Below are 19,144 nucleotides of genomic sequence, written 5' to 3' on the forward strand. Positions count from 1 at the left end.
GTGCAACATCCTGTGGAACAAATGTGCATGTAGCATGACCTTTTGACTTGTACTTATGAAACTGACTTTATGAGCTGTTTGAACTTCTCCAGTAGCAGGCACACCTGCTGAGAAAGCACATGCAGAGACGGCCTATTCAGCTAGACGTCTGCTAGCATAGTTCCTCTTTAAGGTGTTATGTTGACAACGCATGAACATCTGAAGTGTACTCCACATGATCACCAATGTATTAGAATCCTATATAAACGCCCTGTTCCTGTATTCTGTGCGCCATAACCTAACATTGCCTGTGCACATGTTAGCGGATGACGCCCTGCGGTATACCCAGTAAATAAAGGCTTGTGCTTGCATCAAGGTCTCAAGAAGTTCGGTTCCAAAGAAGATTTCTCGCTGTGTAGCAAAAGAACCAGTGGAAACCGTAATCCTGACCAGTCTAGAAACGTTTCCACTACACACACTTGATAGAAAACATTACAGTTGTGTGCCGGTGTCCAGTAAGTGCTGGTTGTTTTTATTGAAATTGTTAAATATCTCAATCCAATCTACCTGAAAACTGGAATGGTGGAAGCCTCCTTCCCCTGATGACAACAACCTTGTTACATTTTCTCCCTTTTAAAACACATTGAAATGTTCATAACATGGACGAAATGTTGCTCATCGGAGAAACAACACTCCTGTGCAAGCGTTCCACAACTGTTAGATATGATGAATACATGACTTTTTATTGTTTGAAGTGGCAGAGAACACAAGGAGGGCTCAGTGCACCACTGCAGGTTATCACTAGAAAGTTGCAATATTCCTCCTGGTGATGCATATGCAACAAGTCCGTGGATTTTCATGAGTGACTGACAGACGAGTGAGCTTTACTCTTCGGCTGTGTCCTTCTTGCTGGTCTCCTGTCCTTCAAAGATGGGGTACTTACTCTCCACTTCTGCCCAGGTCAATGCGCCGTTGGCCAAATCTCGAACAATCACAGGCAACTCGCTGACCTGAGGACAGTAAAAGATATTTAGATCGTGTTAAATGCTAAAACACTGCTGTGTTTAATGAACTCTTTTTCTGAAGAGTAAAGTCAAGCTTGTTTAAAAGAAATGCTATTAATTTTCCACAGAATAACAGTCAAGATGGGAAAATGTATGAATAAGCCAAATTATCCTTAAAGGAGAGGTAATATACACAAACACACAGGCCTTAAGGGGCAAAAAACATGCAGGCCTTAAGGGGCAACAAACAAGCATTACATTGTGTAGTGCTTCTTCATTTGACACTAACTGACGCAAATTTGTTACCACCATACAGACAGAGAAAAAAAAGTCACGGCACAGTGCACCGTATGTACACATGTACACCAGTAGCCACAATGTTTGTTCTTATCCCAATACACTGACTGTAGTCACACACACTTAAAAAGAACAGAAGGAATCCGAAACCTGGAAAGATGATTCAGGTTGTGGTTTTGTGCAAAAATCCCAAGTGAACTGTGAGCAGCTGTGTAGACAGCTGTATTGATTTAAGTGCATCTGTGCAATTAGATGTGCAAGAAACAGACTGCTGAAAAACATGGCTGACGAACACTGCAGAAGATCAAGTGTGCACACAGTTAACCCCCAAAAGTGAGTTTATGCATAGTGACAGCCCATAGTGAAGAGCCACAAAGAGCATCTGACGTAGAAAGTGAAAAACAAACAGACAGACAAGGGAATTTGTTCTGTACCTCGGCTCTGATCTGCCTCATTGAGTCGCGGTCTCTCAGCGTGGCTGTGTGAGGCGTCTTGTTCACTGTGTCGAAGTCTATGGTGATGCCGAACGCCACCCCAATCTCATCTGTCCTGGCGTAGCGCCTGCCAATGGATCCTGCAGAGTCGTCCACTTTGTGAGACACAGAGTTTTTGGTCATCGCCTCAGCTGAGAGGGAGAGAAAGAGAGAGAAAGAGAGTTAGTATGTGCAGTTTTCCCTCCTCACAGACAGAAATGGAACATATACGTTATCATTATGTGGGCACTTACATAATTCCTTCACAAAGGGCATGAATTCCTGGTTTTGACTTAGAGGCAGGACGGAACATTTGTACGGAGCTACAGTAGCAGGGAAGCTGAAGTACTGAAGAAAAGGAAAACAGACATTGCAGTAATGAAGGAAACAAGTTCAATCCCAAACACAATCAAACGGTTATTTTTGCCAGCTGTTGCTTTGCAACATGTATTCAATGTTAAACAGAGAAAACCTTGTTCAATCTCAAATCTAACATATGGTAGGTCTGGTTAAATGAATAGCAAGGATGTAAATAAACAGTAGAAACACAAGACAGCACTCTACGTCAGAGCATATTCAACTATGCTGGAAGGCATTTTAGGCAGAAATAATGTTTTCTTTCATAGGAAACATCACCCATGTTTGTTGATCCAAACTATCGACTTACCGTTCTTTGTTCATCACCTTCTCTGACATGGAATGTGTGCTCAAAGATGGTGTACATGATCCTACCGATGCCAAAGGAGGGCTCAATTACATTAGGAACAACTTCCTCCACTGTGGACAGAAAAGGTTATAAAAGTCGTCGCGTCAAGTATTCAACATAATATTCATATGATAGGATCTATTTCTAATGTCCCAGGATGTTAAAGACAAAAACACATGAAATGCAACATAAAAAAACTAAATAAGCAAATAAAGCTCACCATGCAGAGTCTTCTGGAATCGCTTCACACTGACCATGTCCTTTGTGAGTTTGAAGGACTTTCCTTCTGACTCGATGGTGAACTCTCTGTGGAGTAAAAATAACACACTGACTGTGCTGCAAACAACAAAACCACAACTTTTCATCAGCTATACATACTGTATGACTGCTGTTAATGGCACTCACCCAGTCTCATTGAGCAGCTGCTCCTGTTCTGTAATGAAGCACTCGTCACACAGAGACAGATACTCCATGGCGATCTTAGCATCCTTCTTATACGCCTTCCCAATGGCTCCTTTGCTGGGCTCGAACTGGACGACATTTACAACTTTGTGTGGAGAAGTTAAGGAGAACAACAAGACATCTGGGTGCTTTAAATGTGCTTTGTTGTTTGACGGAGTGAAGATTTCCTTTTGCAGTGATCAGAGCTGCCTGAGTTTAAGGATATGGGTTCTTTTAAAGGCTTCTCAGCAACCAGGGGGACCTTGGTAGCTCGCGCGTGGCATTGCAGATCGAAGCAAGACCGGTCAGCACAGCCCACGATTTCAACCCAGCCCTGCAAGAGACAAACATTTACTTTGAGTAAAAAGTATGTGGACTCCCAGCTGAGCTGTAAGGAAACACTGCAATGGAACGTACAAAGGAGGTTTTGGCTTCAGCGTCCCAGCAGTCACAGGCGTAGTGAGCCATCTCGTTGTCCATGTGCTGACGGAAACGCAGCTTGTCTTTGGCGATACCGACTTTAGTAAGGTAGAGGTAGATCCTCCCGATGAAGTATCCCAGGACGGAGTTATTGATCACTCCCTTAAATGACACAGAAAAATGAGTGAGAGCTGGATCTTGTCCTCTTAAATATAATAAAATAATTAGTCGAGCTTGCTGCCTGTCAACCGTTTCAATGATGCCGTTCATGCTGCTTTCCAGGGCCATGGAATGTCCGAAGTTTCAGACCTCCAACTGGGCCAAGTGCACCGAAATGCCTGTCAAAGTAAATCTCCTACTAGTGAATTGGGGTATGCCGATCTCCCCCGAAGTTGCTAGTAGGAGGTTCCACTTTCACTGGCATTCCAGTGCCTTTGCCTCATTGAAGATCTGAAACTTCAGACTTCCAATGGCACTTGAACGCAGCATTTGTCTCAGACCAGAGAGCTCTGGCAGGGGGAACACGGTGGGACTTTGAAGGGAAGCGGTGTGAGACATGCAAGAAAGGTAAGAATTGCTTTAAGAAGGAACTTTCTGAGCTTATGTTACTGAGTGAAATAAACTGATTAATATGTCTACATGCTGCATTACATATCCATATATCTTCAAATGATATTTATCAAAAGTTTCCTTCTGAAAGCACAGAGTGATCTCTAATAGTTTATCCATCAGAGCGTTTTTTTATCTAGCGATCCCACCTGCTCCACAGCGTCTCCCAGCCTCATGATATGTGCAGACTGGCCGCTGGTCTGGGCCTTGGAGGAGTATAACGTGATATCCAGGTCGGCTACGTTGGAGAATTTGGGGTGAACCTTCTCATTTGGATCCACAAAGTGCTCAATCTCAGCCATGGTGAACTCTCTGTGTGGAAATGTATATCACCGTTTAATGTCATAAGTTGAGCTGCTTGGGAGAACAACAGGTGACACGGTGGATCTCTCACCTAACACGAATGAGTCCAGAGCGAGGAGAGATTTCGTTCCTGAAGGAGTTTCCTATTTGAGCAGCAGCGAAGGGCAGTTTTCCCTGGTTAAACTCCAACAGACGCTTGAAGTTGAGGAAGATTCCCTGAGCAGTTTCCGGCCTCAGATAGCTGCGATGTAGATCAAAACAACTGCTCAACGACGAAACAAATGCAACAAGCAATTGGAAGATTCTCATCAGTATAAAGTTTAATTTTACCCCGGTGTGTTGCCCCCTGGTCCGATGGACGTCTGAAACATCAGGTTGAAGGAGACGGGAGGTGAGAGGTCATTTCCTGTGGTGGGTGACTTGACGTTGTATTTCACGAAGAGGTCGGTCAGCTCTTGCTGTGTGTAGTTGTCCATCTAAAAATAAGATTTTGAGTCAGTGGTCATTTAAAAAAACAGAAACAGCTTTTCTACATAATCCCTCAAGAGAGCATTTCTGTCTCCGTTAACAGACCTGAGTGGTGACTTCCTCCATCTCGGCCTTCTTCTCGGCTGTGCACTTCTTATCAGACATTAGCTTCTGGAGGTGGGCTTTAGGACACAGAAACATGAAAACAATGCTTTCACAAACAGCTGTGATAATAATTACCAGACACAGATTTAAAAAACTCAAATAAAAAGAAATTAACCTTAATTTGATTTCACCCTCAGTATGGAAATTTGCCCAAAACTATTGGCATGCATTATTTCAGAGTATGTTTGAGACGTTACGGGTCACTCGACATATCTCTGATAATACATAACATGATTGGACATACAGTATTTTCATTACATAACATTTCAGTTTGTCATCTGAGCCAATTAGCCTCCCAGTCTTGCAGGAACTGACATGTTCTTCCAATAGCTCTTTTTTCTTGCGAGCATTTTGGCACAGTTCCAGTCTCTAACTTAGACGCTTGCATTACTATGAAAGCCCCGTGTGATTTCTGCTGATCCAGCCACTTCCAGTCTCCTTCAGGCGCAACAGTGATACTCAGAGCTCGGCTAACCAGCATCAGCCACTGGCAACACAAGTTTGTGCCCCTCTCACCCTCTGAGGTATCCTATGACTTATACATATGAAAAACTTACAAAGACCTCTGCTGGGGTTGTTTTTAGGATGACTAATCTTGTGTTTACACTATAGTGAAAGAGTCTTTTCGTTTACTCAAGACACACAGGGAGATGCACAAAATGCTTACCCTTTAGAAGGTGGTCAGCCCTGAAGCATTCACCATTCTTGACATCTTTCACCATGTAGTCAGCAAATTTGTCCACATGTCCTGATGTCCTAAATAAGGGAACAGACAAAACACCTGAATCAATTCCATCTGGGGATGCACCAATTTTAGCGGTAAACAAAGGTATCAGTCGATATTTGGTTTGTTGACCGCCTTCGGCTAATAGAGGACATTCACCGATGGCAGTGGCCAATGTTTATCTGCTGTGTTGGATCAATTATAAACTGGCTAAATGTTGTGCCATAAGGTTTTAAAGATTGTTTTTTTAATTTAAAAGAAGGTTATATTAAAAGGTTGTTATATTTATAAATATTTAATATAAATTTGTAGGATTTTTTAATAGAGATTTCTTTGTTGCCCACAGAAGGGGAAATAAATGACAAACAAATGCACCACCAACACCAGCAATATTGTTATTTTAAACATCAGTATCGGCCCAGAATTTCACAGCCATGCATCCCCATTTCAATCCAAACAATGTATCTGCAACCGGGCTATGGAAGGCTGCTAAAGCTGCAGCTTCCATGCATAAAATCGCAGAATCAATATGTGCCTGTTTACAAAAACCCACAGTTCAGCACTTCAGCTGACCGCAGGAACCACGAGGCAGCGACTTCCAACATAATCATCAATTACATAAACATAAGCAAACAACAAAACACTGTTTAACACCAATAGAAGACATTACACGATAGTAAATGAAAGCATTAAAAAGACACCTACTTGAGAACAGGTTCGGGGGTCAGCATGGTGCAGTCGATCTCCAGGATCTGCTCCTCCTGGATGAAGTGCTGCCTCCAGGCCTGCAGGATGTTGTTCTTCAGGGCACAGCCCACAGGGCCGAAGTCGTACAGGCCGCTCACACCTGGGGAGCATTACTGCATGGTAACAGAACGCTTAAAGACTAGGTGTACGGCGAGTTACGTCTCAACTAGAATATTAATCTTCTCAACATTATATTTTACAGGCCGTACCTCCATAGATGGCAAAGGCCTGGTCGTAGAAGAATCGCCTCTTGAGTGTGTCCTCCATCTTGGTTCTGTCAACAATGTCATCTTTGGGTTGTAGGGACAGTTCCTGCAAAGATAATTAGATTCACACCATTCTTGACTCGAGTCTGCAAATTTGTCCTGATGTCCGAGGGAAAAAAACAGTAAACAGCTGACTTCGAGACATGTTATGATAAATGTTCAATTTCAATCAATGTATCTGCAACCGGGCTATGGAAGGCTGCTATAGCTGCAGCTTCCATGCATAAAATCGCAGCATTAATATGCGCCTGTTTACAAAAACCCACAGTTCAGCATTTGGAGCTGACTGTGGGAACCACCAGGCAGAATTTTTTTACATTATCCTCATTAAATATACTTAAACAATTACCAGAAACAGTTTAAACACCCATACAAGACATGACATCATAGGTAAGGACTTTTGGTTGAATTCTTATGACAAAAACACATTTGCATCAGTGGATCAAAGCTCTACAGCCAGGGCCGGTCATAAAGCAGTCTGAGTTTAAGGAGTGGAGTTAGATGACCAGGACAAATTTTGGATTATCTGAGCATGAGAATGCACTCTTGATCTTTGGGACAAATCATATACAGCTATAGTAGCTTTTGGAGTTTTCAACCGTATCTCACAGTTTTCTCTTGGCAAATGGAGCTGGATCAGGTACCATTTTATTTTAATAATTGATTAGCTGTAGATTCATTTGCCATTTTTCCACGCAAAAATGTCAGAAATGCACTTTTCTGCCTCTTAATATGCCCCATTTCCTGCTTTTCTCTGTTTTATATCAAATTAAAACTGGATATCTTTTTGTTTTGAACACAATGAGACATTTGGAGATAGCACCTTAGTTTTTGAGCAACTGGGATGGACATTTTCCCCTGTTTTCTGACATTTTATTGAACAACAGATCAATCGATGAATCACGAAACATTGAAAGATTCACTGGTAATTAAAATAATGATTTGCTGCCATTGTGTTTGGCACTTTAATCACACAATTCGAGGCGGTCTTACACAGGTTGTGATAGTTTTCTGAAGACAGTGAGATGTGGTTGAAAGCTTATTTTGTTACACATCATTTATTTCTGAATAAATTGCATGTCTGATATCAGACGCGTAACATCCAAACTGAAGACATTCTCCAATGAAATCCGCCATGATGTCAAACACCTGCACCTGGAGCCAGCATTCCCAGCCAACACGCCTTTCAACATGGTGACAATCCCAGTTTTAATGGAAGTTGTACATCAATACTTGCAGCACAGCCTGGTTATTAAAGACTGAGCTGACAGGTGTGACGGTAAATATGCATCCACAATCTTATTACTCATTTATTTGCCCCTCCACAAATTATGTAAGGCTTGGAAAATAATTTACAGAAGGTTTTTGATTCGCTGAATCAAATGTAGTTGCATTCACAGTTAAAGTGCACTCACCTTGGCCTCCAGAGTTCTCTTCCTTGCTTTGAGTTCAGCCACGGCTTTAGTGACATCCACATCAGGGACTCCATCCTGTTTCATTTGGCGCACAAGGTCCCCCTAAACAACAGCGGTGGCGCACACAGGTTAAGACTGGCACACAGAAAAACAACCCTGAGCCGGCTGCAACCGCGCTTCAACTCGAGTCTGGGCATGTTTACAAAAAACAAACTTTTCAGAGATTTTCAGCGTTAACATAGCCCTTTTCTCTTAACCCCACCCTGCACTCAAATGTCTGCAGCAGCTCACTGAAACGTGGCAAAGGGCGCAGACATGATGACTGCCTGTTAGCTGTTAGCTGTTAGCCAGCAAGCAATGGCTGTCCTCTCTCATTGACAGCTTCGTAAGCAGCCGGTCACAGGCAACACAAACATACTTGTTCCTCGACAAACAGAGTCCATATCAGCAGAGCGTTTAAAGATACCAACCTGTTCTTTGACTGCGAGCCTCAAAGGGGCGAGAATTGTTTCAATGTTGCCGTCCATGGTTTGTCCTTCCGCCAGGTGCAGCCACAGGCTTTTCTTTCTCTTCGTACACAAGCGGGCCGACGTGGAAAACGGCCTCTTTTGTCCGGGCGGGTAGCGGAGCGACTGCCGAACGAACCGGACCGTGGACACCGGGCAGCAGAATGCGGAAATGTCAGTGCTGGTCCTCAGCAGTGCTGATGTTGCGCTACGAAGCATGGACCGCCGCACCGAGAGAAGAGATGATGAAATCTCTGCGCACACGTAAACGCAGCTGCCGCTCCGGTAGAGCACTTTCACCACCACCACCACCGGCACACTCACGGCAGATTCGTCAAGAGCACTCACATTTAAATAAAATAAAATAAAGTTCAATTAAATAACAGCACTAACATTTGCATTACATTAAATCAGATTCGATTAAATTAAATTAAATTACAGCAGCAACATTAGAATTAAATTAAATTAAACAGCAGTAACATTTTATTTTAATTCAATTAAACATCAGTAACATTTAAATTAAATTAAATTAAACAACAGTAACATTAGAATTAAATTAAATTAAACAGCAGTAACATTTGAATTAAGTTAAATTAAACAGCAGTAACATTTGAATTAAATTAAATTAAACAGCAGTAACATTTGAATTAAATTAAATTAAACAGCAGTAACATTTTAATTAAATTTAATTAAACATCAGTAACATTTAATTTAAATTCAATTAAACAACAATAACATTAGAATTAAATTAAATTAAACAGCAGTAACATTTGAATTAAATTAAACAGCAGTAACATTTAAATTAAATTATAATTAAACAGCAGTAACATTTAAATAAAATTGAATTAATCAACAGCAGAAACATTTAAATACAAATACATTAATTAAACAGCAGTAAAATTAAAATTAAATCAAATTAAATTGTAGATATTACATTTGTATTTCTATAGTCCACCACGCTGAGTCACAATTATATGGAAGCCTATTTCTGACAAAAATAAATAAGTAGATGAAATGTTAGGAGGACAGATAGAATAGAATGAAATTCACTGATGCTACGGCAGCTCAAGTATACAATTATTGTCAATATGCACATGATGCGTAACCTATTGCACAGGAATATGCCATGTCATTATACCGTCTGACTGCTATTGGGATGAAGGACCTGCAGTAGATAGATTGTCTACTAAATGACACATTTTTGACTCCCCATCTCATCTGTCAAAATGAATTATACACTGTATACATTTTATATATTGCTTTTATTTTTTATTTTCTCTTAACATTTTAAATGTATTCATCAAACACCAAGGCAAATTCCTTGTGTGAAAACCTACTTAAATCTCATTCTGATTCTGATAATTTTGAAATTACTATACATCTTTTATGCCATTATTCTAAAGGCCATGGGTGGGGTTTTCCTCGAGGGGAACACAAATATTATTGAAAGGGAAAGAAAGAACAAGAAAAGAAACAAAAAGAAAGAATTTCCATCATGACCTTTTAATTCTGACTTAGTATCTAGTCATTTTCCCTAAACCAGACTTTTGACTTTGTAACTTATAAACACAACATCATCATTCTGATCGGGACTGATGAAAATTAACTGTTAATGACATTTTGGAGAAACCATATAACTTTAAATAACTTTTAAGCATAACAGGTAAACAAAATAAAAACTCTAAAGTAGTCTACTTCATTTTAGCCAGATGGTCTAATACTTTATTGCAAAATTAGTGGGCAGGATTGGTACCGCACAAGGTCACCAAATAACATCAATGCAGCAAAATTTGACCCAGTGGTTGTTTTTTAAATAGGCCTATATATCACTGCAGCTACAGAGCCTTGTGGCGTAAAAAACTAGAGTGAAACTAAAACTCAAATGTTGCAGCGTCACCCACTTGGCTACTGTTATTTTTGTTAGTTAGTTTTTTTTAATATATCACTGCATCGTCCCCTTCCAAACTTGGACATTCTGACTTATTGTCCAATGCCGAGGCTGGGCTGACAACTGGACAAAGTGGGCAACTGGTTAATGGCCAAAAGGGCAAATGCAGTACAGTTGTAACCGTTTTAATGCTAAATGTACACGTCACAACATTGTTGCAACAGATTTTATATTGAATGTTTTTGACTAGAAGTTATACAGAGCCTCGTGGTGTGAAAACTAAAGTGAAAGTTAAACATGCACGTTGAGGCGCCACCTCCCTTTGCACATCACTGAGAAACCTTACATCTATCAGTGTTTACTCTCATTACTCTTGCTACTTACTGAGTCTGTTGACAGACCATTATTAGAAACGTGGAAACAATAAGAAATATAATAAAAGTCTCTGTTTTGTCTGCAGCAGATTTTACAGAGATGTACCAGGTCCTGTTCACAACATAGTGCAACAACATACTGCTACATTGACATGTTGCATAGTCCTATATGCATTTGTGTTTGATCAACTAACCAAATTACTGGGTCTCTATTCATAATCTGAGTGGGGGGAACCAGGGTGTCAAAGGGGTACCAACAACATATTTATGCCCCGGGGCCTCCCAGGGGGTTTATTCGGCCATGCCAGATGCACCAAATTATTAGGAATAATAAAATATCACTCTCCATTGAAAGGCTGGAAAGTCTATTCTGTGTTCACTTTAGTCTTTATGGCAGACTATACTGTATAAGTTGTATCCGAGCTGCCTGGCTGATGCAATAGAAAGCCCTTGTTTCAGACAATACCACGTACTTCCCAGTCAGACTGTACATAAACAGGCGCCTCCCCTTATTCCCCTGCTTAAAGACTGCTTGAAGAGGAAAGTGAAATAGTGTCGAAGCTAAGATCGGATCCACAGCTGACTGCAAGGAGAAGTTTGATACCTGTACGCGTCGACATGGAAGAAGCACTGGCACCTTTGAGAGCGGCTGTGAGGGAACAGGTGAGATATGCTGCCAGCTCACACACCTGCAGAAACACAACACACACACACTCGATCATCCCTGCAAACTAAAGTGCATGATCGTCGCCACACTGAGAGCGGCTGTGTCGTGCAGTTAGATATATGGTGCAGAAACTATACTGAACTATTTCTATATGTGGGTCGTGAAATGATCATTTTACATACAGAGATAACGCCGACGATTTTAGTTGCCGTGTCCAAGCAGTTAACAGACCGCGGGGGTGACGTTTCACAGTCTGTCAAAGTAAAAATCACCTGTAAAGCAACTTTAATGCAAAGTGTACACGTTGCTCGGCAGTATTGTTGCAACAGAGGTCGCATGTACATGTTGACTAGAAATAGTAGTAATATAAAAAGGAGCCTCGTGGTGTAGTAAGTGAAAGTGAAAAGTGAAAGTTAAACTTTGAGGCGCACCCTTCCTTTCACTCCATGTACAGACTGACAAAAAGCACAAGGGAGGTATAGAAAATACCGTATAATCAATAATATACAATCAACTCTTAGCTAAATCAATATAGAAAGTAAAACAATAAACAGTAAGCATTAAACTCTCAGTTAAATATATATATAAAGTAGAGATATGAATGCAGGCCAAATACAATTCACGGAAAGTGAAATCAGATATTATAGAGAAAGCGTATACAAGATGTATATGGCAGAAACAGTTAACAGCTATAGTGGATTTTGTCATATAACAAATGGATTTTACAAATAAAGAAACAAACACGTTCCCTATGACAGCAATGTATTTGTTCATTTTTTGAAATATAGGTGTAAAAATAATTTTAAGTATAATTACAGAAAGAAGAAATGCAAAAAAAAAAAAAAAAAAAAGGTCTGTGCTTTTCTTTTCGCCCTGTGGTCTTTTTTAATGAGAGTTAGGTCAAATGTGTGCCGTTTTGCTGCAGGGTGACTTGGTGCACAAGTTGAAGGAAAAAGGTGCCCCTGAACAAGAGCTGAACAGGGCTGTGGCAGAGCTGAAAGCCCGGAAGAGGGTTCTTGAAGCCAAGGTCAGTTTCCTGACTGTGTCAAATGGAAAGTGGAACCGAAAGGTGTTAGGTGTGACATCCTTTGGTTTCACACTCTTTCACTTCAGAGTATTTACTTTGCATGTAGCTCTGGTTTATAAAAATAATACAATTCAAATTGCGATTTTTTAAATCCTCATTTCTAGGAGCTGGCTTTGCAGCCCAAAGATGACACGGTGGACAGAGTAAAGATGGAGGACACCTTGAAGAGGAGATTCTTCTATGATCAGGCTTTTGCCATTTATGGAGGTAAAGTAGAAAGGAAAACCAATCAGCAACGTTTGAAGTGAAGTCCCAGAGAGTTAAAGACGGGAATATATTACCCAAAATATTTCAATGTACAGACTAATCCCTGACACTGATGTTTCTCAGGTGTGAGTGGCCTGTACGACTTCGGCCCCGTGGGCTGTGCCCTGAAGAACAACATCCTGCAGGTGTGGAGGCAGCACTTCATCCAGGAGGAGCAGATCCTGGAGATCGACTGCACCATGCTGACCCCTGAGCCCGTCCTCAAGTAGGTGCCAACAATCTCCAAAACATGTATGGCAATTTGTCTTGGAAGTACAACATTTGCGTTAGATTTTTCCTAAAACCAGTTGAAAACTTCTTTTCAGGACATCAGGACATGTGGATAAATTCGCTGACTACATGGTGAAAGATGCCAAGACCGGAGAGTGCTACCGCGCCGATCACCTCCTCAAAGGTGACATTGTCCAACCACCGTTAAATATTACATCATTCAGAGGATTCAAATGAGTCCCACCCAGTCCAGTCCTCCCCTGAGCTTTCCATTGTTTCCTTACATTGCTAACAAGGTGTCAGATATAAGCCCTTGAGAGAAGAATCAGCTGTAGGCCAAATTGTTTCTCAGAGCAGATAGTAGATGTGCAAATTCTATTTACCGGTCAATCTTCGTTCCTACCCTCACCTGTGGTCATGAAAGCTGGGTCATGACCGAAAGAAGGACGACGCGGGTAAAAGCGGCGGAAATGGGTTTTCTCAGGAGGGGGACTGGAGTCTCCCGTAGAGATAGGGGGAGAAGTTCAGCCATCCGTGAGGAACTCGGAGTAGAGCCGCTGCTCCTTTGCGTTGAAAGCAGCCAGTTGAGGTGGCTTGGGCATATAATAAAGATGCCCCCTGGGCGCCTCCCTAGGGAGGTGTTCCAGGCACGTCCAGCTGGGAGGAGGCCTCGGGGAAGACCCAGGACCAGGTGGAGAGATTATATCTCCACACTGGCCTGGGAACGCCTCAGGATCCCCCAGTTAGAGCTGGTTAATGTGGCCCGGGAAAGGGAAGTTTGGGGTCCCCTGCTAAAGCTGCTGCCCCCGCAACCCCGGATAAGAGGCTGAAGATGAGATGAGATGAAACTTGTATGTTATAAATTAGAATTACAGCCAAAATATAACCAATCAGTTTAAAAGGTGATAAACAATCACAAAAATAAAAGCACAGGGAAATTTACCAAAATGAACCTGAACTCCAGAAGAACAACATTAAGACAATAGGAAACTTGTTGCGTGCAAAAAAATTAAATATTTGAGACTATTGCTGGTAATAAATATTTCAGTATTTCGGTTTGTGTAAGCAGGGTGCTTCCTTTTGTCATGCTGGGCTATATGCAAAAAAAACAACAAAAAAACAAGCTGCAGCACAAGTAACAGCTGATGTGATGTTTGTTTCCTTAGCTCACCTAAAAAAACTGATGGCTGATGAGAAATGCTCAGAGAAGGTGAGCCAGATGGAGGACGTTATCACTCAGGTGGGTGCTTGACAAACACATACACGCACGCAAAGCCTAAGGTTGTTGGATGAACTGACACCTGCTGGTTGGGGAAAAACAACCCTCTTATCGCTTGCTCTCTGTTCTAGATGGACAACTACACGCAGCAGGAGCTCAGCGACCTGTTTGTGAAGTACAACGTCAAGTCTCCCTCTACAGGAAATGACCTCACACCCCCCGTCTCCTTCAACCTGATGTTTCAGACGTCCATCGGACCAGGGGGGAACACGCCTGGGTACTGATCGCTGAAACGCATCATCTGTCTAAAGTGAGAAAAACAAACATTTGCTGTATTAAAATGGTGTCAAATGATTGTGTAACTTTGCAGTTACCTGAGGCCTGAAACAGCTCAGGGAATGTTCCTCAACTTCAAACGCTTACTGGAGTTTAACCAGGGTAAACTGCCCTTCGGTGCCGCCCAGATCGGGAACTCCTTCAGGAACGAGATCTCTCCTCGCTCTGGACTGATTCGCGTCAGGTAGTCAGAGCCTCCTTTTATTTGCTCGCCTGCAGATTATACTGACAATACAGTGACTGTAAACTTCCCCTGCTTGCAGGGAGTTCACCATGGCTGAGATTGAGCACTTTGTGGATCCAAATGATAAGGTTCACCCCAAATTCTCCAACGTGGCCGACTTGGAAATCCTGTTATTCTCCTCCAAGGCCCAGACCAGCGGCCAGTCTGCACATATCATGAGGCTGGGAGATGCTGTGGAGCAGGTGGGAATCATTTTATTGGCTTATTGACGTTGTGACTGTTGGTCACTTACAAATGTTTAAACCCTCATTTAACGTTATGTATGCAGGATGAATTAGCAGGAAAACAGAGGCTTATTTGTTATAAACAGCCCATCATAAGACTACAGTATATGGGATATTTCAATATTGTAACAGCATGTTTCATAGAAATGTCTTTCTTCTGCAAAATTTACTTTTATGACCTAAACTATAATACATATTATAATAAATTAAGTTGGATTTAAATTGAAATTCACTCCATAAATACTAAGATACTGCTTGTAATTGGTTTTTTTTCTAATAAACTGTCAATCAAATTGATTTAGCATCATATTCAAAATGTGCATCTATTGGACCAAATATTGTGGTAATAATAATTATAATAATAATAATTATTATTATAGGTATAAAATAATGTGTTATTGTCGTATGCATAGATTAATGGGATTATTGATTGAAATTAAATCAAACATTGTGCAGTTAACTATTAACTCTTCTCCTACAGGGAGTGATCAACAATTCAGTGTTGGGTTACTTCATTGGAAGAATCTACCTTTATCTAATTAAAGCGGGGCTGTCCAAAGATAAAGTGCGCTTCCGTCAGCACATGGAGAATGAGATGGCTCACTACGCGTGCGACTGCTGGGACGCTGAGTCCAAAACCTCCTATGTAAATAGTTTCTCAATTATTCACACATACTTATAGACTGAGAAGTTGATGTGCATCAGTCAAGGAAGTTTTCTCTCTCAGGGCTGGATTGAGATCGTGGGATGTGCTGACCGCTCCTGCTATGACCTCTCGTGTCACGCCAGAGCCACCAATGTCGCTCTAGTGGCTGAGAAGTCCCTGAAAGAACCCATATCCTTTGATTCTCCCAGGGAAAAAAGCCTTAGAACTACACTAAAATCTAATTAAAACCATGTGTTTGTATGCTTTAAAATGTATATACAGTATTAGAATATAGACTGCGTTCTACAATCACTCAATTTTGGGGCATGTTATTGACATTAGTAGCATGTAATGTCTACCCCAGTGTATTTTCTGATACTACCAGCAGAGGTCGCCAATGTCAGCTAATTGTCTCGCCATTTGGATGTTGCAGAGAAAACATTTTCAGGTGAACTTAATTGCATTTTCATACATTCTTGATTTTTGCTTTTGAGAATTTTTTATTTTGTTTATTGACTATTTTTGATCCTTTTCTGCCAGTTTGTTTTTACCTTCCATTAGGCGTGTTTCCACTAGCCCTATAAAGTGGCCGCTGGGAAAGTTTCAGGGCACGCCCTCTAAAATGGCCGTTCGGTGTGAGAGAGTTTATATGTTTGTGTGTGCTGGACACACACTGTTTTTTGTAACATTTCATCACTCCGGAGGTGACGTATCACTCTGAATGGGTTTAGATTGCTGGTGATCAGCTGATCAGTGATGCAGCGCTGCACCCCACTTCCCCAAAGTGAGAAATACAGAATAGTTGAATTTAAGGTGGCATTCACAATGTCAACGCATGTACAAGTAACTTTAAAGAAACACTCCACCTTAAAGATTTTGTGAAAGTGTGTGTTGACAGACAGGCTGTCACTCCGCTTGCAGTACTAATGTTACGTTGTCTGTGTAAATGGGAGAGAGAGAGAGAGGGAGAGAGAGAATGCAGCAAAGTGCCACGCCAGTGCATGTACAGATAATTTTCTGTGCTGTGTTCTACTACACCACTGGATAAAAGTGTCTACCCTACTTCACCGTGTTCTTGTGGCGTCTGTACTACCACACGTCACACCCTGCTTAGCGTTATCCAATCAGCAATCGGCCCCCTAAGCGACTCACATGCAAATCAGGGGCGTTTTTGGCGAGATAGACCCGCCTCATTCAGGGTAGCTGACCATAGTGGAAATGCAACTATTTATAAGCTATTGGACCTTCATGTGTTTATTTCGCTTTCAAGCTGGATTCCTCTGGTTTACACCTTGACTTCTTCACACAAAGTGGTAAACGTTGTCCAGTTTGAGCCCAATAAGGGAGCCATAGGAACGGCCTACAAGAAAAACGCCAAGGTGGTTCTGGAGTACCTGGCTGCCTGTGACGAGTGCTACATCACTGATCAAGAGAAGCTTCTCAATACAAAAGGGTACTTCCGGACAGTCAATTAAAGTTTATTCATCAATGTTTTTATGCATATCTACATTCCAAGTTAATTTGGTGATGTTTATGTCTATAGGGAGATCAGCATTGAGACAAAAGGCATGGCATTTAAAGTGACCAAAGACATGGTCAGTGTGAAGAGGTTCCAGAAGACTGTGCACGGTAAGAGTCGACAGTAAACTTGCCTCAGAGCTGCAGAGCAGAACAGTCAGTTGGTTCATGTGGGAAAACGGCCGTCTCTATTTTCCAACAGTGGAGGAGATTGTTCCCAATGTAATCGAGCCGTCCTTTGGCATCGGCAGAATCATGTACTCCATCTTCGAGCACTCGTTCCGCATCCGGCAGGGGGATGAACAGAGGACGGTAAGAATGCTTCAAAACAAAGAATGAGATCTGAGTGAGTATCACGTGTGTGTTTAATTTAAATGACTTCTTTTTCTTGTCCAGTATTTCAGCTTCCCTGCCACTGTAGCTCCATACAAATGTTCCATCCTTCCTTTGAGCCAAAACCAGGAGTTTACACCGTTTGTCCAGCAGTTGTGTGAGTGTGATACCAACTTTCACATTTCAGCATTGTGAAGTTTAAAGAAATAGTTTTGGGAAAATACTCATTTTGCTTTCATGTCGGGAGTTAGATGAGAAGAACGACACCATTCTTGCTGTTAGCTTAGGTTAGCATAAAGACTTGAATCATATTGGCTCTGTCCATAACAAAATCTGTCTACCAGTACCTCTGAAGCTCACTTAACATTTGGTTATTTGCCAGACTATTTCTTGACCAGAAGCAGTAACTTCTTTGAGTTTTTGGCTAAGCTAAGCTAACTGGCTGCAAGCCGTAGCTTCATATTTAACAAATATTTAATGAGTGCTGTCGATCTCCAATCTCTTATCTCAAACGCATATCCAAAAACCTCAAACTTTTTCTTTTAGTGTAAATTTCTTTCTGATGTTTATCCTTAATTTTCTTCCTCTTTCTCCTCTTAAGCTGAGGCAATGACCAAATACGGTGTGTCCCACAAAGTGGACGACTCTTCAGGATCGATCGGCAGGCGTTACGCCCGGTCAGACGAGATCGGGGTGGCGTTTGGCATCACCGTGGACTTCGACACAGTGAACAAGACGCCTCACACAGCCACGCTGAGAGACCGCGACTCAATGAGGCAGATCAGGGCCGAGGTAACAATCCAATAACCGCAGCTCTAATTAACAAAATATAGGGCATGTACAGTGTCGTACTTGCAGATTTTCGTTTGTTCTAATATACAAAATGATATTGCAGGTCGCCCAGTTGCCAGGGATGGTTCGAGATCTGGCCAACGGCACCATGATGTGGGCTGAGGTGGAGAAAAAGTACCCCATCTTTGAAGGACAAGAGACCAGCAAGAAGGAGTAGTCAAACTGGGTCTCCTCAATTTTATGAACAGGAACCACAGTATTTGTTAACTTTTTACCTTTTTAAAGTTTTAGGCCTTTGATATTTGATATGTCTACATATAGGAAAGTAGTTATCTGAAGGTCTGAACAGATATTGAATAAACTGAAGTATACAGCAACATGTGAAGCTTAACTAGTCACAAACATGCTGGGCGGTTAACACAGTCCTCGGAGGCCTCCTTTCTCCAGCAGTATTACCGTCACCTGGGCAACTCTGTGAACAACTCCCAATTAATGTGTAGCACTGATACTGTAAAGCTAGAAAACAAAGACGCAGCCAGGTATGCACATGACTTTCCTCTTTCTTTAATACTGTATGCTTTGAATAACCTTTTATAATAAATAATATACTGCATGGTTCTTTTTGCTTTTTTCCCCCCCCAGCAGTATAGACGACACTTCTCACTGCATTGTATTTAGTGTTGTTGTCACTAGACGGCACTGCGTGTTGTTTCACAGTTCGTTGGAGAATGTGAGAGGCATGGATGTTTGGCTTCAGCTCAGAATTGCAACAGGCTTAGACCCTCCCAAAACAGACCTGGCAACCAGGAATAGGGA

At 41.6% G+C, this 19,144-nt stretch overlaps 2 protein-coding genes across 2 annotated transcripts; one reads left to right on the top strand and one right to left on the bottom strand.

The window, feature by feature from the left end:
- Positions 1 to 490: 490 nt before the first annotated feature.
- Positions 491 to 8,773, bottom strand: LOC310963235 (glycine--tRNA ligase-like). Its single transcript, XM_083935945.1, has 17 exons — positions 8,488 to 8,773; positions 8,018 to 8,119; positions 6,546 to 6,648; positions 6,295 to 6,436; positions 5,533 to 5,621; positions 4,806 to 4,882; positions 4,563 to 4,708; positions 4,324 to 4,473; positions 4,079 to 4,241; positions 3,318 to 3,482; positions 3,126 to 3,234; positions 2,865 to 3,009; positions 2,680 to 2,765; positions 2,421 to 2,530; positions 2,008 to 2,101; positions 1,715 to 1,905; positions 491 to 989 (listed from the first exon to the last, which is right to left on the bottom strand). The coding sequence occupies exons 1-17, from the start codon at positions 8,740 to 8,742 to the stop codon at positions 864 to 866; spliced, it is 2,253 nt and encodes a 750-aa protein (XP_083792071.1). The 5' UTR covers positions 8,743 to 8,773; the 3' UTR covers positions 491 to 863.
- A 2,544-nt stretch (positions 8,774 to 11,317) lies between these two features.
- On the top strand, positions 11,318 to 18,937 carry LOC310963237 (glycine--tRNA ligase). The gene is made up of 17 exons (XM_083935947.1): positions 11,318 to 11,448; positions 12,378 to 12,479; positions 12,644 to 12,746; positions 12,870 to 13,011; positions 13,112 to 13,200; positions 14,183 to 14,256; positions 14,367 to 14,512; positions 14,606 to 14,755; positions 14,835 to 14,997; positions 15,521 to 15,685; positions 15,767 to 15,873; positions 16,992 to 17,138; positions 17,229 to 17,314; positions 17,406 to 17,515; positions 17,600 to 17,693; positions 18,138 to 18,328; positions 18,432 to 18,937. The coding sequence occupies exons 1-17, from the start codon at positions 11,404 to 11,406 to the stop codon at positions 18,543 to 18,545; spliced, it is 2,028 nt and encodes a 675-aa protein (XP_083792073.1). The 5' UTR covers positions 11,318 to 11,403; the 3' UTR covers positions 18,546 to 18,937.
- Positions 18,938 to 19,144: the final 207 nt, after the last annotated feature.

Source organism: Echiichthys vipera, assembly GCF_963691815.1.
Source record: "Echiichthys vipera genome assembly, chromosome: 21".
In the NCBI taxonomy this organism is placed as follows: Eukaryota; Metazoa; Chordata; class Actinopteri; order Perciformes; family Trachinidae; genus Echiichthys; species Echiichthys vipera.